The following is a 22,884-nucleotide window of genomic DNA, read 5'->3' as shown; positions in this document are numbered from 1 at the left end:
TAGGCCAAAATCCTTGTTTATTGCATAAGAAAACAAATGTTTTTGCCTTTAGTGTCTCGTCTCCTCTTGATGTTAGAGATAAATTGAATTTGCATGCATTGATTTTGCTGCACCTATTCTATCAACCAGTGCGGGGATCCCCTTCCCTTCAGGCCGTAAAAACCCTGCTAACAACTGCTCTGTTATCCCGTCTCATCCCCCCATGAACTCCCGAGGCGGATCACTTGATCAGCATGTGCTCTGCTCCACAGCCTCAACAAACACGGAAACACAGGAGTTCAAAACCAATGAACCAGGAACTCTATCACAAGTTTCAGCATTTGGAAAAAACACTCTTTTTTTATAATCTGAGTTTTGTTTAGTACAACACCAGCTGGGCACAGGCCTAGCACACCACGGCTCGCTCCTCTTTACAAGGTAGATTCAGATAATATTGACCTCTTATCATAGGTTTTGGCTGTCACTTACCAGTTAGACGTGTAGCCGTGTTGTCCGCTCTCCCTCAGGACCGACAGAGCGCTCTTTGTTGGTTGTTTGCTGATGTTTAGTCCTCCCTCAAATGCACAAGCAATGAGAGCCTTATATTACATCCATGTGATGTCACAGCTCATTTGACTAATACAATCAGGGGAAACTCACTGTTACCATTTGCTGTTTTGAGAAACGTTATTGAAGTTATCGTCAATAACTCCACCTCTTTGATTTGATTGATTCAGGTATGAGGAGAATGTGTTTTTTTTAATGGTTGGAGCTGAGAAGTGGTGACCTTTTAACCTTAAATCCAGAGAGGAAGACAAATGGATGATATGGTTAATGCACTCTCAAACGAAGGTTGACTACATGGAATTTCCCTTTTTTTATTTTTTTCCCCTTATCCAACATGTTTGCATGCTGATGTCACAGTCCTCACTGCTACAGTCCAGGAAGCTACATGGTAAAAGCATGCCTGTGTGTGGGATAAATGGTGAGTAATTCTAGCCAATCTGGGTACGTCCAGGAGTGAAGGAAATTATCTGAAAAATAGCTCAGACCTTATCCTTTTGTTTTTTTTGGTCTCCATAGTGATGTCCAAAACAGGATACGTCCTCAGATAATAAAACAAAAGTGGAGGTACGTCAGTCGATAATTCTCCAGCAGAAGTAGGGAAAGAGGGGCCGACCCAGAGACTGAAGGCTGCTGCGCTGACAGGCAGGCACAATGAAAAGCGTAACATGTCCCTCTTAAGCTTGTCTAGACAAGAAGTCAATCTGTTTCTAATTAAAGACAATCACTAATTTAAAACAGACTCCACGAGCTTATTGGCCAACTAATGAAGCTTCTCATTTAGCCCCTCTGTCATTTAAATGATTTACAAGTTTACAGTAAGTCAAAACTTAGCACATTATTTCAGGTCTCAGGTTTCATGCCCCCAAAAAAAGCGGTTTTAACTCAGGCACAAAACTATGAAGTAAGTTCCTCACACATACTCTATTGTACACAGGGCCTAGCATTTATGGTGCAGACACGCACAGTCATATAAAACAGGAGGAACAAGAGTGTGTAACTCAAGTAATTCACTGATGTCATGCAAATAGTGACAGGAAGCCAAACGTTATATAACCTGGTAGAAAAATGCTCTCCTGCCAAAACATACATGGGGGTACGGTGATGTTATTTCAGGACACACACCATCAAAGTTTATTTACTGCTTGGAAATTTAATTATGATAGTTTTCCTCTTCATGAAGGCCTTAAAACACAGCATCCATTACATTAAGGGTAATAAACAACGCTTCTTCTCTATCATTTTAAATACCCAATACAAATAGTTTGAGTTAATTGTGTTCACAAGAAATAAAAACACGTTATATTATGTAAAGAAATGTTTATTTTCCATAATTAACACATACAGTACATTATTTTGACAAACATAAAAAGTGCAATATGCATTCGAACTACAGCAATGTACAGTACAAAAGTTACTGCATACTTAAATATAAAAAGAAAAAGGTTACAAATCTGTGGAGTAACCCGTTGTGATGTAAGCTTTAAAACTCACTGATGATTTGAGCGGAAAAGCTTAACAGCTATGAGCCTCACGACTTCACTGAGCCTCTTTCGTTTTTCCCAAAAGGTGCAAAAAAGATGTGACAGCACTGAAACACGCACATGGTTGATTGACATTATGGTTCACCTACTTTTAAACAGCTTCAATGGTTTTTTCAATTTGTCGAGATGGTTAAAGAACTTTGGTCTTTCACATAAAAAAAAAAAGCACGAATGAATTTAAAATGTTGGCAACCCTCAAGGATGATTTAAGGTAAAGAAGGTTTGGATGCAAATGTTTGTAATCATATCTTGTCAAAAGATAACTTCAGCTTCACATAAATTATATGATTTGACTGCCATCAATCCATATTTCCTGTCACACTTTGATTCGTGATTTGAAGCCATGCATCGTGACTCCTCACTGTGCTCTCTTAAGAACGTTGTAGGGAATGATGAGGTTAATAACATTACTCTGATGTTATTTTGGAAGAAAAGCTTGCTTGTGTGTACCGGTATTCACTCAATAAAAAAAGCAGTGCAAAGGAACAACAAACTCAGAAATGTTTCTGTTCTGTTTGTCTGAAACAGTGAGCATGCCTCTGGCAAAAACAGTCACAACCTTCTCTCTTTGATCCCATTCATTCACTCATAGACTCACACTGTCACGCATTAAAATACACCTCAAAACTGATTTCCACACTTTTAAAACCAGCAAAGTAACTGAATCAAATCTCTAGCCCGGTGTTCATCTGAGAAAGAGCTTCATGAACATGAGGTAACCATTACATTTTTACAACCCTCTAGCATCTAAAACATAAACTGTGCGGTAAACAACTCTACATTTATTAAACACCTTGCTTTTGTCAAGCTCCATTGAGGGAAGTTCAGCAATGTAGGCTACCACTTTGTACCAGACAGGTTAAAAAATAATCTAAGTGCCAATGGATACCATCATTTGGTACATATCAGGTGCCCACAGCTGTGAAGTTAAAGGTTATACAGCCTCTCGTAGCGCCTCATCCTGCAGTCCCACACAGCTCTGTGCCTCTGGTCTCATAGGTAAGGCACTTGTTTGTCCATGAATCAAACCAAGTTAGAGGTGAACTGATGGCTTTACACACGTATCAGATACAGCAATATGACTTTCAACACTGTGAACAGCAGCTGGAGAAACAACGTGGCAAAGAGAGTGCACAATCCTCACGACAACAGTTGGCATGGTTTTTTTTGTTTCATAAGTTTCTTTTTGACTCTCCAGCTCTTACAAACGAGGGGATGAGTAACCTCCGCTTGATGTGTCAGCTTCTGGGCTCCACCGGTAGTGATCTCTCTGGAGTGTGCAGGTCCTTGCGGTGCCGGGGCAGAGCGGAGGTGGTGGGGGTGTCCCACTCCAGGCCGGGGTCTGGCTCTGGGGACAGCGAGAGGAGCAGCAGCGTTCCTGCATCGGAGGAGCAGGCTGAACACAAGTCCTCCGAGGAGAAGTTGATGCTGCCCAACTTGGCCAGCGAGTTGGAGCGCTTCAGCCTGGAGGGCACGGTCAGGCCGGCCAGACGCATGCGTGTCTCGATCTCCTGCGCCCTCTGCCGCACCAGCCCGGGCTTCCCCCTCACGCTGCGCAGGCTGTCGCTACTGGAGCTGCGAGTCAGGGTGGAGCCATGAGGCGAGGAGGTGGGTGTGAGCAACCCGGAACCCACGACTCCCAACAAGGCTTCGTTGCTCAGCGGCACCACCAGTGGCTCTAACCGCACATGGCATGGTGTAGAAGATTTAGGGAAACCAGAGAACTCCTCTTCCTCCTCAGTGTGGAAAGGGCTGCTTTCTGACAATTGGCATGTGTGCAAAGGCTTCAGAGAAAGCACGCTCTCGTTGGACAGACCTGAGAGTCTCTCTAGTCTCTCTGCGCGGCGGCGGACCAGCCCAGACCTCTGCAGCTGCAGCAGGGTCTCCTGCTGTGGGCCGACGCAGCAAGCCACAGCAAGTTTCTCTTCCTCCAAATCCAGTGCCATCAGCTCAGGGAGAGCCTCCGACGCAGCTGCATATTTACCCTTCTGACTATCAGTCTTTACTTTAAATATATCACTATTGCCCATCGGCTCCGGGAGGTACTGCTCCTCTCTGTCGAGTAGAGCTGCAGGCGGGGGGGCCGTACAGTTGGCACAGTCACACTGAGGGCCACAGGGGCGCGGCAGCCCTGAAGACTTCACTGAACACTTAGGTAGGCCTTCAGAAGAGGTATGGGAAAGTGGGATTGAAGCAGTTGGTACTTCTGGAGGACTGGGGTTAAGGCAAAGCTTAGAAACCAAGTGTGGGGAGTCTTCTTTCAGCTTGGAATCACTCCAGGACAGAGTAGAAGCAACAACTGCAAGAGGGAGGGAGGAAGCTTTCCCCTAAATGAAGACAAGAAAGAAAAAAAAATGTTGGAGGTAATTGGTATTTAAAAAAACGTTTTGTAATTGGTAACAGAATTTTATTCTCAAATGAAGCTGTGCTATTCAACACAAACTTACATTTAGGGGACGAGGAGAGCTCAAGTGGTTGTTATTGTTGGAGTTCTCATTTAGGGTTGCCAGGTCCATCCCGTTCCCCTCTGTGTCCCCTTCTACCTCCACATCTTGCGTTTCCTCTGCTCCTCCTCCTCCTCCCCTCTCTCCACCCCCTCCATCATCTGGCTGCATGAGCACCTCCATCTCTGCCTCCTCCTTTTGCACCTCCTCCTCATCCTCCTCCTCCACTGTGCTGAACTCCAGCCTCAGTCGCAGCTCCTCCAGGGCCTCAGGGCCCCGAGAGCTTGTCTGTGCAGCCGTCCCATCAGCTGTGGGCCCTACGGGGGGGAGCGGCAGGCCTTCACGGCCGTCAAAGGCTTCATCATCGAGCAGAGCGTCCCTCTCCACATCGTCAATTTCTATAAAAACTTTCTCCATGCCAATAAGGGGGGGGCCGCGCACAGGAGTGGACGGTTCGCTATCCAGCGCTGAGTCAGAGAGCCGGCGGAAATAGTAGTTGTTGTAGGCGGGGTCGATCTCCAGGGCAACAGCCCTGCGCGGAGAAGGACACGCAGCTCCCTTATCAGACAGCGCCTCCTCGCAGCACGGAGACATCCCCGGCTCTGGAGTCAGGTGGCCTCCCTCCCCCCCACCACAACACTGGGACATTCCCTGCTGCCCCTCTGCCATCTCACAGTCTCCGTCTGGATGCCACAGCTTGTTGTGACGCTGTTTACTGGAGATACACAAATGAGTGCAGAAGGTATAAGTAAAAAAAACAGGTCCAATGAGAGAACACACACACAGACACACACACACACACACACAGAAGGGCTGTACCTAGCATCCAGGATGCCCTCGTACTCAGCCAGCTGCCTCATGAAGCCTGCGTTTGGTCGTGTGATGCTCCTCTTTTGCTTGACGAAGTTGTAAGCCTTCTCTAGCGACCAGCCAAACTCCTTCATGGCGTAGGCGATGACAGTGGAAGCGGACCGACTGACGCCCATCTTGCAGTGAACGAGACACTTCGAGCGGTTCTTTCTGTGGGGGAGGATTTAAAAAAAGAGAAATCAGAAAACATAGTTTGACTAAATAAATCTTCACCTTTAGGTTTACAAAATATCTATTTCTAATGAATTGAACCACATGTTATGATTGCTCAGTGGACTAAGCTTGTTCATTTGAGGGTTAACAGTACATACAGTATGGGGGCATGTGGCTGAAAATACTCCTAAGTAAAAGTTTTCCTGCTTAAAAATATCTTTAGAACATGTCACAATTATTTTACCTTTAAGGTGAGCCACTTATTCAGTCATAAAGTATCATAATTCTCTTTGCAAATACAGGTTGAAAAGTAATCCAAATGAAGCATGTAAACTGAGATATAAATAACTTGACAAATGAGGATAGCTGATGGATACATGAGCTGCATGAGCAACATGTTTTCTCTTCACCCAAGGACTCACTTTGCTTTAACAATGAAGTTGTACGTCTCATTCCAGTGAGCCAGAAGGTCAGTGGCATCCTCATCATAGACGCGGATGTTGTGATAACTGAAAGTGCCTGGAAAGAAGTTGTCTATTTCCCTGGTAACGTTGAGGATGTAGCCGACCCTGGGGAGGAAAGATAATGTTAGCTCAACAACATTCTTCCTTGCTCAAATCATAATGAAAATATGCGTTTAGTGTGGTTATCTTAGCCCCTTCATACTAAAATAAATTACCCCGACTCTTGGAGCTCCTCCAAATTAGATGCATTCCATTCAGATCCCTAAAATCAAATGAAGAGAAATACTGTTTAGATTGAGAGTATTTTCATATCTGTGTAAGACTGTTCTCCAAAGACAGTGCAGTTCACATGCAAGCAGCTTTCCTTTACATCTCAGTTATTCACAGAAAACTACATATGTAACAGATATTTTGGTGAATGTAGGACATGGTTTCAGTTATTTTTTACCAGGTAGACATGGTCGAAGATGAGTGTTGGTTTGTCCATCTGGCCCAGGATCAGCAGCATCTCATTGTCGATGAACTCTTTGTACTCCTTCAGGTTACAGTTCATGTGTTGCTCCAACTCTGTACGGATCTGACAAGACAAATATACAGTATTTGTCCGTTCATGTGTGGTGTTTTTATAAAGGTACTATTGTAGATGTACATGTATATTCATTCAGTTGCAGAAAAAGCTTTATCAGTGTTTCCCCAAAATTAAAATAAAGAGATTCCAGGATTTTGTTTTCTTCTTCGAAATACAAAATCAATTAAAATCAAAATCCCTGAGTATTATCAGATTTGGTGTTTTTGTGTTATTTGCTGATCTGGAACTGAAAATATTTGGTGATGTTTGACCTCATTGTTCCCCCGAAGTTTGCTGGGGGGAATGTAATGTTTTCCTGGTGTGTTTTAAAATAATAGAGCACTGCAGCAGACTGTTGTTGAAAAATAGAGTCGAATTCCTTCGGCTAATTGTTGCCAAATATTTTTTGGGTTGATAACATCATTCAGGAAACCTCAATAAATCTTCACATGTAAAAAAAGGAACCCTATTAGAGAGAAAACACACCAGAAATACATACAAAGGAGTGGTTTATTTCAGTGTGTGTGTGTGTGTGTGTGTGTGTGTGTGTGTGTGTGTGTGTGTGTGTGGGTTGTATACTAGTACTACTGTATTTACCTCTTTGCAGGTGATGTTCTCGAGGTCCCTGCACATCATGATGCTTCTGAGTTTGGCTTTGATAAGGCACCCAGTCCTCTCTCGCTCTGAAGGCCTACCAAAGATTTGATCTCATTAAAATGTCAAACAATTCCAGTTGTTCCTGAAAAAGTAAAGCTAATTAAACAAACACTGAGTGTAGGTGTGATTAGTTAAGGTGATTTAAGTTTGTGTGGACTGACTTGTCGACAAACATGGTGGGTGAGTCCGGCCGAGTGGTCTCCAGGTCCTTCATGGCGTTCCACTCGTTGATGCAGCTCTGCTCTGATGCGATGCAGCTCTCGTAGTAGCCCATCCAGGTGAGAGCCATGCCTCCAGGGAAGTAGTTGTACCTGCGGGATACCTCGCATGCCTTGTGCAGCACCTGCAGGGCTGACCTACAGGGCATTTGTTTGGAAAGATAAAAGGTCACTGTTGTAGATGATAAAAGTCAGTCTAACTTTCTGAGGTATTTTTTTATGTCCGTCTGTGCTAAGAGCTCCATTCACTTCTCTGCACATGCACTTTAATGACAGCAGGTGGCAGGGTGATTTGCAATTGCCTCACAAATGTGTTTATCAGAAGATTTATGGTGGTGTGTCATGAAGCTACATTTATTTTGACAGCCACTGTGGCTCCAGAGGTTGTGTATTACTCACCACATAGCCTGCACCGATACAGGTTTGAACACATGAGTCCGACTTGCCGTGTTCACAGTAAAACCCCTGAGGAGCAAACAAAACAGATGGTCATTCCCCTGAGCACAGTGTAGCTCTGTGTGTCTCATTTCATCTCGACAGGCAGGTGTAGCTGCAGTGTTTGGTAAAGAAGAAAAAGGGAAATATCACTGCTGCAGCAGGGGTCACACTGACAGAGAGAACTCACCCATCTCCATCCAGATGGATCTTTGTGTCACTCCACAGAGGCAGCGCCATGCCGATCGAACAGCTTTTGCTGGAAGAGAAAAGAGAAAAATAAACAACAGGCAAAAAGAAACATGTAATGGCAAGATAAGGTTGGTATTGCTGCTGTTTAACATACAGCATTCTATCCTGAGCAGGCCTGTAGGCGGTAGATCAGGCGTGTGATTTACTTTGGCTCTCTGTTGTGTGTCTAGGTAGACCCGTTCGTCGGGGTGGGCGGGGTTTCTTTACTTAAATATTTGATTTCTTTCCTATTTTCTTTTCTGTATTTTTTTCTTCTACTGTGTTACATTTCAAATGGTGAAGGATGGTGTCTGAATGGGCTTTGTGTATTCACTACTATCCTCGTAATTCATTACACAGCTTTTTCCATCATTACTTTATGTCATAATCATCCATCTGACGTAAAAAAAAACGTTGTACTGATTTTGGTACTAATGAAAGGATGTCATGTGGTGCTGATAGTGGGGATTCAACATCTTTTGCTGACTGGGAATTTCTTCTTTTTTTAAAATCACAAACTACTGCAACTTATTCTGATGTACAGTACATGTGTAGCAGCTCCATTCCACAAAAAAACAAAGGTATAAATACCAGAGTGGCAAACAGTGTTCATAAACCCCCATACAGAAAGGGTTAACCCTTACCTGTCTTTGCTGGTAAAGTCGATCCCCAGCAGGATGTTCTCCTCTGTGTCTTGTCGCCCACTGGTGTACACCACTACCATGTACCGCACACGATCAGACCACGCACTCTCCAGCCGCACCGCCTGCACAAGGAACAAACAATTTAACTTCAAATACAAAGCCAGACCTTTTCGGCTTTGAGTAAAAAATCCTGTTTTCAGTAGTGCCTGAGAACAGCCACAACAAAAAATACATTCAATTACTGTAATATTAAGGAAGAGTGTTTATGAAATGTAATTACGCTAGGTATAAACATTTAATTTAAGTGTGTTGAATAAAAGATAATACCAGTCATTCAGTATCACACTTCAAACATGTGGGTTGAACCATACTTAATTCAAATAGGCCTTAATCTAGTGAGGCAGGTTTTATGCTTTTCATGCCCAGTCAACATAAGAGTCGGGAAATGTGATTGTTAAAAAACAGCTAATACCTTAGAAAAAGCTAAAATGTTTAACACACTGACCCTCCTGCTAAAATCTGTGCCTGACAGAGTGCAACAAATAACAAAACCTGGAAGAAGAATCTGAAGGTATAAGGAAAGCGAGTCCCCAGGATGTAAAAGGTGAACATAAAATGTAATAACTGAGCTTTACACTTACACATGCACACACCATGGAAACATTTGGTAATACTCTCCGGAGTGCGTTCAAACCTGCTCTCATGAGCTAATAATTACAGTGAACAAATGAGCACACAATAAAATGCATAGTGGAGGGTTTGTGGTGCCAGGTTATTAGTCATAGGCCTGTTTGTGTGTGTATGTGTGTGTGTGTTTTGATGTATGCATATACTTATGTTGTCTCTCACCAGTTTGATTCGGTCCTCCGAGCGCAGGATGTTTATCATCACCTGTAAGTGTTGAGGTAAGTCGCCTGTAGAGGAAGATAATAAAGAAATAAATGTTCCATGACGAGCGCAGGCTGGTGGTTATAAATCTACCTCGTCATAAGTACTGACACATTTTGACTTGAAAGATAGGATCCAACTATACTCTATTTACTCTCTACAACACTGACATTGACGGCCCGTCCACACGGTTCCGTTGCGTTGACGCTTGAAGCACCTTCCCATTCACTTTGAATGGGGTGACGTCAAGCGTTGCAGAACTGCATCGTGGTTCCGTTGCTTCGCTTTGGCCGCGTTGCTCGCGGTGAAAGTTGAGAAAAGTTCAACTTTTCAAGCGTTGACGGAAGCCCCAGCCAATCAAATCCCGTTGATGCAAATATGCCAGTACAAGCGCTAGCCAATCAAACCGCGTGTATGTGTGTACGGGGCGGGAGAATAATGTGATTGGTTGTTGGTTGCGTTAACCCCAAGCGCAAAACACGCCCACCGGCAAGCGTCAACGCAACGGAACCGTGTGAACGCTGCGTGATGCAATCATAATGCATGCTGGGAAGACAATAAGCTTGTATAATTAAAGGCATTGTGTAGTGAACTGCAGTTAAGCATTACACTGCACTTGTGTTTCAAAATAAAACCTTTTAAGTTTGTATCCATCTATCTTTTTCCTGGAGACATTAACTAATAGCATGTTTTTGTATCGGCTGGCGTTTGTAGAAGAATCGGAGGATGAAACCCAAGAAGAATCGGAGGATGAAACCCTCTTTATTTGTCACATACATGCACACAGCAGAGCACACACAGTGAAATTAGTCCTCTGCATTTAACCCATCCTAGTACTAGGAGCAGTGGGCAGCTATCGTGCAGCGCCCGGGGAGCAATGGGGAGGGGGGATTGGAGGTGTCCGGTGCCTTGCTCAAGGACACCACAGCAGGGCCAATGAGGTGAACTGGGACCTCTCCAAGTAGCAGTCCACTTTCCTTATTTCAAGTCTGTTCGGGGACTTGAACCGGCGACCCTACGATTCCCAGTCCAAGCCCCTACTGACTGAGCCACTGCTGGACAAATACTTTGAAGTGGAATGATTCACACCACATATTTTGCTAATTTATTAACCAAAATAAGTGTCTTGTATTTCCAGTCCCTCTGTGCTCTGAGTGCCATATGTGGCGTAGTAGAAGTGAAGCTGGATAATAAAAACAGCGCGTGGATGTGGACCCACAGCAATGCAGAACATCAGCTTATGGAGACGCAACTATGTTGAAATATGTCAACAGGTAGACGGATCACGTCATCCTGTTGGTTTTTATAACAGCTGCTGGCATGAAACAGAAAGTGCCTGCAGCAGCGAAGTCATGACTCATTCAGTCTTTGTATCTCACAACACTGCTGCATGTTTTGTCCGTAAAATCTCAGTTAAAACTAAATGTTTCTCGAAAAAGGTCATTGGTCAATTTCTCTCCTTACTGTGTGACCGTCTTTACATAATGCACCTGTTTTTAGATAAAAGTTTGCAAAGTGTTTCCATTGTATGTCAACATTTGTTATGTTTAAATGTATAGCCTAAGGACGATTGCTCTGATAAAACTTAACAATGAATGACTTAAGGTTAAAAAAAACAAGACCCAGGTGTTTGGCAAACTGAGGACATGAAAACTTTAACTGGAGCACATGGATGTTGAAACAAGGGTGATTGAATTGTTCCAAAATGTTCCTTTAAATATTATTCATAAAAAATGTGCAATGCTTTTGAATATTGAACTGCCAATGCTTTGCCAAAATACCTGCTGTCAAGTTCTCATACTTCTTTTTTTGGAGCTTTTTGGAGTAAGTTAAACAACATTTTGCCAATATTTGATGAATGCTGTTACAGCTATAGCTCCATTTTCAATAGCTGCTACCAAAAACATGTATTTGTGTTATGATCGTTTTGATGAATTAGAGTGGATTCAATATCAAATATAAGTGAGTTTGTGGCCTTAGTTTTCATCCTGGCTCTGTGGAAGCCAAGGGGGCATCTGTTTTGAATAATAACAGCTGCAACATTCAACAGCACCACACAGAAACATAAATATGTCTGCAGACAATTAGGTATGGTGTGTCCATGTCAAGGGAGAGGTTCAAACCGGTTTAACTGACTTCCTGCTAAATCATAAGCTCTTCCTATTTCCTATGAAGTTATTCATCTGTATTAGTGAATTACACTGATTCTTCCAAAGGGGAACAGCTCACTTGTATGTAAAAGAAAATTAAGTCACATTTCAAATGATCAATTTCCTCTTCACATGAACACATTAGTGTGGCTTCAGAGGACCCAGGCTCTGCAGGGTGATGTTTATTTCAACAAAACTGGCGGTTGAAGATATCTGACTCCTGTTAAAGTTACTGATGAAAGGATAACAGTTTACAGAGCAGAATACCTTTATCAAGCACTTGGCAAAATAAACTGCCTTCTTCTTTCTCTGGCCAGAGTTGCTGGGCAATGATACGACAATTTCCCTGGGCAAATGTTTTTGAAAACCAGCTACCTTAGGGTTTCCTGACAAAGTGTCTTAGAAACCCTAAGAAGGATAAAAGCAGGCCACCGCGGCCAAAAGAGACTTTGAATCAAGTCCCATTGTGTTGGATTGAGGGGGATTTATTGAAAGAAACAGAATATAATACACACAGCTATGTTTTCATTACTGTATTATCATCTAAAAACAAAGATGGTGTTTTTGTCAGCTTGTAATTACATAAGCAGCTGGACACGTGATTCGAGGCGGGGTCACCACAAACTCAATTTCCTTGAAACAAAATTACACATGAAAGTCATAGAGGGTGGTGTGTAAAGTGTTGTTGCATTCATCTGATTTACCTTTCACTCAGAAAAGTTCGGTCAGTGGGAAAACGGAGGACACACAAGGTAATGCAAACAACAAGGGCCTCTTCTAATCGTCAACAGAAGCTCACAGTGGTGAGATGGATTTAAATATTAATCGGCTCTAAGCTTACGTCTAGAACATACTTATAAAACAAAGCATCCTCCATACCTGTCCCCTCAGCTAAAAACGTGTGCTGTAGTGTAACAGAGTGAAGCGCATCAACTCTTCACTATATTAAGAAAATGGTGTGGATAACAGATTGTGATTTTTGTGTTTCTTACCTGCATGTTTGTGGTGAGGATGTGCTTTCTGTCCTTCATTACTGCTCCCCTGCTGCAGGAAGAGAGCAGCGCCCTTCACCATGAAGAAGCTCTCACTCAGGCTGCAAAAAAAATGGGAAAGAGCCGTTACAGGCACTGACACATAGACGCTTTACATCAGACACCACGCCGCAGAGCAACTCAGCAAAACCTTGAGCCGCTTTATGAGTCTGAGAAATGGGACAAGACAAATTGAATGATCAGATTTAACAGGACAGTTCAGTAGTCTTAGCCAGAGAGATGAGCATAAATTATGGCTTCCTGCAGCCCGTGAATTACCTCAACAGCTGAGTGGAAAAGCCCAGCTGCCACGTTACAGAGGCAGTACTCAGGTCTGCAGCGGCCGTGAATCAAGCTTTGATCCTGAATGCTTATCTGTCTTTTTTTCTGCTGCAATCAGATTTTACCTGTCAGTTCTCTGCTGGCTTGCTGTAATGCAACACAGACTAAAATAATTGACCTAACTGCAGTTGTTTGTGATAATTAACTCTCAAAATTGCTAAAAAGCAGCAATTACCGGTTCACACCTGCCTGTAAAATCCCTTCGTTTTACAGGTTAGGCTTTGGAGCTGCCAACAGATGACATAAATTGGGAATAGCAATAAAAAAAAAGCACATATTTTCCTTTGGGCTGAATTAAATCATTCCATTTGACTGAAAAACAATGTGAACACATTGAAAATAAAAGAGTGGAGCACCTGCAGCAGGTATTCTGTGTGTGCAGTCTGGCAAACCAGGACATCCTTAAGTAAGTACTGCACTGAAGTGACGTCCAAACAGAACTAATACATGCACACCTTTAAATGTAGCCATTATTAAATCCATTATCATAATTAAAACAATGTCAGTATTCCTCGCTCATGTTAGCTTTAAAGAGCAATACTAATATCAGCTTAATGTTGTTTTGCACTGATGACACCTTAAGTCATGGAAAAAGTCATAACCTGTCTGCAAGTTGACACTACTTAAAATATTTTGGGATGTAGGAAGATGTTTACTGGTATTGACTTAAACAGTATAAGGATATAGGTGCATAACTTCGAAAAGATACATCCACTACATATCCAACCACTCAACTAAGGACCTTGGCCTTTGGTTTGAACAGGTATCGATGAAAGTCTTTCACCATCACATTTTTTATAATCAGCGTTGAAACTGTTCTCTGATTCTGCTCTCTCTGATCCCACTTTCAAAGCCTACGTACAGAAGAACAGGCCAGGGACAAACAGATGATTTTGTGGGAACAATGGATTTCGTTTTGTGCACCTCTGAATAAATTCCCTCCGCCCCCAGCAGCACAGGGACAAGTTCCACATTGACAAAGCACGGGGGCGGACACTTCTCAACAAGCTTTTGTCTCACTTTGGTGGATTTTCTGTGTCAGTCTCTGTTCTCTGTTTGAGATTTATGAGGCTGTCAGGAGGGTCCACTGTCAGGGAATGATGGATAACACGAGGGGAAAGTGGAAAGAGCAAGAAGGCGGCTACAGTCTTATCACTGTTCAGCAACTGAGTACAACTCTCAGCTGCTTATTCTTCTATTATAACTAGTAAACTAACTTTTAGTCCTCAGATAAGCCTGGGATAGTTTACAACTCCCCAGAGAGAAAAAAACACTTCAAATTTCCTGTGTAAATTAGGAGCTGTCTTCAATTGATTTACAGTCTTTGTTCAGACGTCATAATTAAACAGCCACATTTCTTGACCTGTGGTACTATGCTATCAACTTCTCCACAAACACGAGGGATAAAAATACATCTGGTATCAAAGCAAACAAAGCCTATGACAAGAAAGCTTGCCAGATAGCTCAAGGATCCCACAAGATAACAAAATAGTATCTATACCTCCCTTCCAGAATACGATGAAAATGTATATTGTGTGAACAGTCCTAAAAAGATCACCAATACAGTCATTTGTGCACCACTGCATCTCAGCTGTCAAGGTATCTCTTATCAGGTGGGCATGTTTGGAGATCATCTGCTGAGATGACACCAAAATATCAGTTTCGAAATGACACATCAAACATTCAATGACAGACCTTATTTCCACAAGTTCAAACCACATATCAGAAGAGAAAGTTTGACTCACATGCGGTTTATCTCACTCTGGGTGAGCACAGCGTTCTCCACAAAATACGGTAGCATCTTCATCACGGCCTCATGAATGTGTTCTAGCTTCATATACATCCTGTTGACCGACACCAGACGAAGGCCTCCCTTGTCAGGAGCTGCCTCCTCTTTATCTGCCTCCAGAAACAGTTAAGAAGCATAAGAAGACAAAAAGAGCGGCTTCGGGTCTTTCCCCGCCGCGTCCCAGTGACAGACTGACTGACAGTCCGCACTCATTCGCGCTGCTCTGTGAAGAAGTGCCGTCTGTTCAAATGCCACTCCCTCCTTTTCCTACTCCTCCCTCATCTGAGCGTCTGTGTGTTTGAGTACGAGTCACTGCTGCCTGGAGGGATGCACTGCAGCCTCCACCCGCTGCCTCGGGCACACACAACTGTGCCTTCAGTCTGTGCCACTCTTTTACGGTAGGTTACACATTCACATCCGTAAGAAAGAAAAGGAATTCCACACTCTCGATTATGACAAACACGTCCCTGAAGAGACTCAAAGTCAATTGCATCCTTTCTTTGGCTCTTCAATAAGAACATGAGCACAAAGCCTACAGGGAATAATGAATCTAGTAGATTTCAAGAGATGGATTTTCTCTCATTTTCAGCATGAACTCTGAGCTCCCTTATTCTCCTCATGGCCTGACTCAGTACAAAGGGAACAGGTTTCCTCTTTAGCCAATGCAAAACAAGTCCACAAATACCATTGTGTGTTGCTGTCCAACAACAAATGTGTCTGTCCTCTGAGACCGTAGTTTTCTCTCTGTCTTACGGGGGAAAAGACAGACTAACTGCTCATTTTAAAGAACACAAAAAAGAGAATGGAGGAGTTCTTAGCTAAAACCTTCAAAAGGTTGTCTCCAAATGCCTAGCACCTTAAGGGTCAACAAGGTAGTGCCTCCAGCTTAAAACATGGGCCAATCATTGGTGGAAAGGGCAGTGAGAACTGGCAGTCTTTCCAACCTCTGAAATCTCATTATACCAAGAGTAATGACAGAGGGATTATCTCGTCTCCCTCCTTCAAGTGGCTCGAACTGGCTGTCACTTACTCAGATACAGCAGAGAGAAAAACTAAGTTTTAGAGTTAAAAAATTGCAGAATATCCTTTATATCTAATGTACCTCCAACAACAGTGAACTTTTCTATCATACATATTCTTATTTTTTTTTCAGATTGATCCGTTTGTGGGTTTAAAGATTATATGGGATATAACTTCTTTCCTCACTTTCCCACACAGACACACAGACACAGACACAGACACAGACACACACACACACACACACACACACACACACACACACACACACACACACACACACACACACACACACACACACACACACACACACACACACACACACACACACACACACACACACACACACTGAAGTGGTATGACTCTAATCTAATCATGTAGGATTTGCTGACAGACATTAACAATAGCTCTGCGATGCAGATAACAAGACAGGTCTACATTTTATTCTTGATTAGAGCGCTCTACGGATGTTTCCTCGACAAAAAGGCAATTGGATTTTTCCATTGGATTCAAGAAAATGAAATCTGTGTCAAAACGAACGTTTAAAATACTTACAGGATTTGTTAGCAGTTGGATCATTTTTACAAATCAACACCAATTTGATGATTTTTTGAACGTAAATGCTAAGTACAGTAAAAGCTGACAATGCAAGTCGAGAAATGACTGATGTATACAGTATTATGATGTACAACGCTAACATCATATCAAAAACCCTATTTCAGAAATACAACCAAACGTGACTTCAAGAAGCGGGAATGGAAAGTGTAAAAATACTTACTTATTTCAGTTTCTGGAGTCATTATAGGACCACTCCTAAACTCCTACATTTCTAACATACACTGTATTTCTCTACAAGCTGGCATTGGTTTAGTTATGCATCAGGAGGAGACTTGGACAGCTCAGTTTGTCAGGTAGGAATAATAGCATGTTGATGATGAGGTATAGCATGTTGCTCAGCAGTAGCCTGATGAACCTGGATGAAGCCAAAGAGAGCGAGATGTCCTAAGGGCCACTGCTCTCGGTCATCAGTTGTTTTGTTATGTGAGAGAAGTGCAGTGGATTACAGCAAAGCATCACCGACTATAAAAAGGCGACACAGAGGCAGTAAGCAGGCTGGTTTATTTAAGGTCTCAAGAGTGTTTTGCACACACCAGCACAGTGAGGATGAAAAGCCTCCTCTTGAGGCCGCAGTTGCATAATGCTGCCATTCTCTGACTAACACTCCTGAGAGAGAGTGAGAGAGAGAGAGAGAGAGAGAGAGAGAGGAAGAAACCTCCTCAGATGTCAGTAGAGTCATGGAGGGCCTCAGCTGGGTACAAATGACATCATCATGTCACTGAGGAAACCTACGATAAAGACCTCAAATCTTAGGGAGTATACCGCTGCCTTTTTATCCATCTATATTATCACGACAAGTGTGCTATCTGAGTGGGAAAGTGTTTTGGTTAAATGAATTACATATTTCTGTGGAGCTGATAGTCTGCAGATCTTTCGTGTTAGCCTCCGTGCTGAACCTCATATCTCCACACAAACAAACATGCATAAACCCACATTCAGTTTCTTGCTCAACTGTGCTGTGTATAAGGTGTTAGGATTAAATCATACCTTGGCTCAACGCCACCAACACCTGCACCATATTTATGTTGGCCTCCATCCACCCCTTGGGCTTGTCATCATATCAAGGTCAGTTGGGGAACAGCAATCATAAATACTCCCACTTGGCAATCATATGGCTGTCCTTCAACAGATGAAGCTACCTATTCAGTGTACTAGATCAGCACACCCTGATATTAAGATAAATATGTCTGTCAAAAACAAGACAACCTAATATGCCATAATATTAGAAAACAGGAATTTACAGGCAATTCATTGCATTACGTGAAAGCAATCTTGTGGCAAGACAGGGCTTGCATCATGCATAGAACATTCTCACACACATGCATCGCCCTGGGATATTGCACAGGCTGCTGCATAGCTGATAGTAAAGGGAACTCTTAAAATGACGCTTTTTCTATATTCTAGGGTCATAGGTCATCTGCTTCTTCAAAAAAACATTCAGATATTATCCATCTGAAGTTTTCAAAACGAGAAATGTGAAAAATCACAGATCACACAAAAGCAAATGAACGCTTTATAATAAGACTGTGGAGGAATCAGTCATTCTCTTCTTTCCACCAAGATATCCGTAGTGCATTTGTTATTTTTGTATACTTTTTCATGCTGAGAGATTTATTTCAAGGAAACGCATTTAACACATCTCTGGTTAACACAAGACTTAAAGTGTTTTTGCATGATTCTCTCTAGTGAAGGTTTTATAGATTGGTTGATTATTGATAAAATGCAGAAGCAGCACTTGGATTCAAGTAGATGCTTTTCATACAAGAGCTGTTGTATTTCAGAGGGTCAATCAAAGCCTTTTGATTATAGATAACTTTTAGTCAGCAGTAAGCTACACAGTGAACTGCCCAAAAAAAAAAACATACATGAAGTCAGACAATGAACATCAAATTGTCAGTTCTCTCTACTTGAAAACATCTTAAAAACATTGAAACTTCAGTGAAAACTGTGCAAAAGCTTTCTACAGACCCTAGTTCATCCTAGGCCTGCAATGTTTTGATTGCAACATTAAAGGCTGTCGTGGCCTAACTGCATGTTACAGTACAACACATACTTGAACACAGCCATGTCTTCACCAGGGAAAGGAAAGCTGTCATGCCAGAACTTGCAGGGTGAAAAAGGTGAAAACTAAAAATATTGGTAAAAACATTAGTTTTACCAAAATTCCCAAAGTCTTAATCCAGAGTGCAACATTTCACCTTTTGTTGAGACAAATAATTCGTTTTTTTCTATTATAACTCAAGGGTAGAAACATTAAATGGTTACCAAACATTGGGTGTTTATAGCCAGTAAATTGCTATAAGTTCTAAAATCAGAATCGGCTTTCTATCAATTCAATGCAGCACATTCGGTCCAAACTAAAAGCTATCGAAAAGCCAAGTGACTCATCTCATAATGCAATGTTCAAGCTGATAAAAAAATACAGACATGTCTGTCAACAAACTACTGCGAATAACATGGTTTTGCAGTTGGAAGACACTTGGCTCGATGACTACATGCCAACAGGACAGACAGACAGGTGTTTCATTACACTGACACGTAGTCGCCCTAATTTGTTGATGCCAGCTAGTCTGTCGCCACTCCAGATTTCACTAAATGACTCAAGGTAGATTTAGCCAATCAGTCAACAGCACCTGCTTTGCCAAGTACCATGCAACAGAAAGGCAAAACTCAACTTGGAGTAAACTTACCTCTGATTTATTCGCCGTTCATCTTCACTCCCAAAATCCTGCAATAAAGATAAGGGAAAAGTTTAATACAACACCAATGCCGTTGCAACATTTTGACAGCAGTCATACGCATCGATTATTAAAGTTAACAAGATAACCCACAACTGAATTACCACACAAAAAGTTCAAGTACATTCTACTTCTTGTGGCAGATACTACCCCTCTTAACACTAAAGGAACTGAGAAAGCTGTAAAATATTTTAACAGGTAATATAAAACATAATGAGTTTAGCACCATCAGAGAAGGGAACTGTACTATGTAGTGAAAATGGGCTAACTAATGTTTAATCAGAAAGTGTCTGTAGGCAAAGAGGAATTTAGTTGGACTTTAGCATCAAGGAGAGCAGAAACAACTAAGACTGGCAGTTCAATCCAATCAAAGTCAATCCTGTCTTGTTCTCAGGCTGCTGTCAGTACGATGCTGCGAGCAAACACCAGTGAAGTCACTGCCAATGCAGGTGTATGTTATATGCATTTAACAACCTGGAGCAGCTCAAGGAGGCAGAGGATGCAGACATAGTTTTAAGCTCCTAAACATAATATATTACTAAAATAGCATAGAGGAAAGTGCAGTGTGCAACAGATTACATGAGTAGCAGTTGCATGGCAAGGCTATAATGGAGGCTGATAAGAAAGGCAGTGTAGAGATTGTAGTTCAGCTGACCAGCCTGCACACAATGCAGCATTTAAACTCACAGGCATGTCTTCAGGTTAGTCACAAACCCACCTTTTTTTATATACCCAAGACACCACTACACATTTAATATCATTTGGGGCAACAGTTAGGCAGGATGAAGGACTATGGAGGACGCTGAGCATGTAAAAGGGTTTGATTTGTCTGGTCGTTTGGCACTCAAATACAGCAGTTCACGTTTCAGAGACCCATATTCATGTGTGCATATTGACTATTTAGATTATGTAAAACAATATATAGTTCCTGCATGACTTTGACTAAAACAAGAATCAGCCATTTTAGGAACAGTAAACAGAAACCAGCCTCTGCCTGGGAAATCCTATAGCCGAAGATGTGCAGATGTAGCAAGTCAAGTATACTTAGCAGTAGAAGAAGAGAAATGCTCTGGCATGCAGAAGATAAGTTCAATTAGCTTCAAGAAATTCATTCTACAAGACGAGCATGTTACACTGCATGACTAACTTTCCATTATTGTGCATTAGGTGATATAATGTCACGCATTAACTGCTCACACGGTAGTACTCCACCAGCCCACCCACCCCTCATCAGCCGATGACATCATAGCTGCAGCAGCAGCTTTATCTGTCACACCTCACAACACCGCTGGACTACACCAAACGCTCAAGCAAAACACCAAGGTGCAGAGATGAAACCCAATCATATCAATACAGCTAATGAAACTCCTTCCTTAGGAGCTATCTAACTAAACTTTCTAATACCTGTGTACGGCATTTAATTTGTTGCACAGTTTTTGAACACTCTTTAAAAATGTAAGTTGTCATCTATAGATCAAACATTTATACTTGTAAATAAACAGTTATATCTGTTTCTTCTGATTTGGTCATGAAGAGCAGAATAAGGCAAGCTTTCCTGTTTATAGCTGGTGGTTAGCGCCCTCCTCTGGCAGTGAAGACCAGGCAAATACTTGTATATGAAAGTAGCAGAGGAAGTTGTCTTTAAATGGTTATAGTTGAGGCAAAAACAATCACTTTTTCTTGCTATGACTGCCCAGAAATCTAATAGATCAAACTGTGACTATCTACTGCCATAAAGAAGTATATGCAAATATTAAAGTTCTGTATTGCCTAGGAATCTCATACTTCCCCATACTTATTGGAGGCAGCAAATTAGACATTGAAACACTGTGTGTAGTTCACTGACCATCTCTAATATGTTGTCTGCTAGAGAGAATAAAGTTAAATCAAGCCACCAGACTTTAACATACAAATCTGAGATTGAATACTAGTAAATGGACATGAATTTAGCTGTAATGAAACTGCAATGACCACATATCGTTCTGCTCATGGTGTGCCATACAGACTGTTTGATATAGCTGTATTAATGATAAGGAAAATGAGTTATTTCAATGTCAACGAGAAATCATAACCAGCTAACGTTAGCTTATATCATTCATAAGGCACTTGTCAAACTCGCCTAGTTTTGAAAAATAACGCTTCATTTAAAAAGGTGTCGGGATATTTTTTTAGATAATTGAATTGTCTTTAACAATAAGAACATGTACCCGCCGTATTGGCATAAGTGGTGGCCAGCAGCATCTGATTTTCATGAACGAAGACGTACGCTTGCTAGCCACAGACCTAGCTAGCATCACGATACCTAACGGTGCTAATTCAGCCCCAATCAGCGGGCCTTCCTCCGGCATCATCCCGCACATCCCCCGCCTGTCCACCTCCCCACACCGGAGCCATGGTTATCTTAACCCAGGATCAAACTGACCTCCCCCGCGGTCGTGGTTGCTGTGCTGGCGGTAGATGCAGCGCTCGGGGTCGGGGACCGCTGCAGAGTAACCAACGCCATGGCTGGAAGATGAGGAAGCACCGGCCGGCCGCTGGGCCTGGAGAGCTGCTAGCTGCCGAGCTAACGATACAACATACAGCTGATGGATGAGAGGAACTATCCTGCAGGCAGGGCTGTCTGTGCAGGAAGTGCTGCCTTCAAGGCCCCGGCAATCCTTATGGCACTGTCAACTGTATAGCACAAACAACAACAATAGTTATATTAAGTTCATTTGTATACCTAGCGGTATTCAAAGTGCTCTATAAAGGGCTTAAAATGTTATGAAAACAATATATGAAAGACACACATTTAAGTAGTATTTCAAAAATAAAACGTTAAAAGTTAATTAATAATAATAATTAGCAATGTTGTTGTTGTTATTATTATGATGATGATGATGATGATGATGATGATGATGATGATTATTATTATTATTATTATTATTATTATTATTATGTTATTATATACTTTATTTGTATCCCACCCATACAAGAAATGCAGCACAAGCTTTATAACATTTTTAAAAATAATTTAATACAAAATAAATGGAAAATAAGATGCAGATTAAACAACGTGTTTGACTCGAAGCTTGTAAACACCTGCATTTAAAAGAATACAGAGGTATGCTACCATGTATTAACAGGAGGATATTAGTAGGACTACGATGAGTACTGTTTTTCAATGCAATCATATTGATCATTTCTTACATAATAAGAACCTAGTTTTTACTTTTCTGACCAATATGGGAATGCATGCCCTCAATGTGTGCTCAATAGTTACAACTAAGCATGCAATTCAAATAGTTTTAAACATATAATAACTATTATAATAACCCTTACTCATAAAATTCCTTCCTTATATAAAAAGGGCGCCTATTTATATTCACATAAGAACGCGCAGAAAACAACGTGTATGTATGTATGTATGTATGTATGTATGTATGTATGTATGTATGTATGTATGTATGTAGTATGTATGTATGTATGTATGTATGTATGTATGTATGTATGTATGTATGTATGTATGTATGTATGTATAATATGTGCATATCCAAGGAT

At 41.8% G+C, this 22,884-nt stretch overlaps 1 protein-coding gene across 3 annotated transcripts; it reads right to left on the bottom strand.

Annotated features, from left to right (window-relative positions):
• Positions 1-1,862: 1,862 nt before the first annotated feature.
• ssh1a (slingshot protein phosphatase 1a) lies at positions 1,863-21,946 on the bottom strand. 3 transcript variants are annotated; one of them, XM_063897009.1, is made up of 15 exons: positions 21,767-21,946; positions 19,297-19,334; positions 12,802-12,902; positions 9,621-9,685; positions 8,772-8,893; positions 8,087-8,155; positions 7,861-7,926; positions 7,405-7,599; positions 7,184-7,277; positions 6,467-6,595; positions 6,234-6,280; positions 5,977-6,123; positions 5,351-5,551; positions 4,535-5,246; positions 1,863-4,414 (listed from the first exon to the last, which is right to left on the bottom strand). In XM_063897009.1, the coding sequence occupies exons 1-15, from the start codon at positions 21,845-21,847 to the stop codon at positions 3,326-3,328; spliced, it is 3,156 nt and encodes a 1,051-aa protein (XP_063753079.1). In that variant the 5' UTR covers positions 21,848-21,946; the 3' UTR covers positions 1,863-3,325. The 3 variants fall into 3 exon arrangements, with proteins under 3 accessions (XP_063753079.1, XP_063753080.1, XP_063753081.1); XM_063897010.1 differs by lacking the exons at positions 19,297-19,334; positions 21,767-21,946 and adding an exon at positions 14,928-15,155; XM_063897011.1 differs by lacking the exons at positions 19,297-19,334; positions 21,767-21,946 and adding an exon at positions 16,767-17,011 and having other exon boundaries at positions 1,864-4,414.
• Positions 21,947-22,884: the final 938 nt, after the last annotated feature.

The sequence above is a fragment of the Eleginops maclovinus genome, chromosome 12 (genome assembly GCF_036324505.1).
Source record: "Eleginops maclovinus isolate JMC-PN-2008 ecotype Puerto Natales chromosome 12, JC_Emac_rtc_rv5, whole genome shotgun sequence".
Classification (NCBI taxonomy): Eukaryota; Metazoa; Chordata; class Actinopteri; order Perciformes; family Eleginopidae; genus Eleginops; species Eleginops maclovinus.
This window is presented reverse-complemented; position numbering and strand designations above follow the sequence as displayed.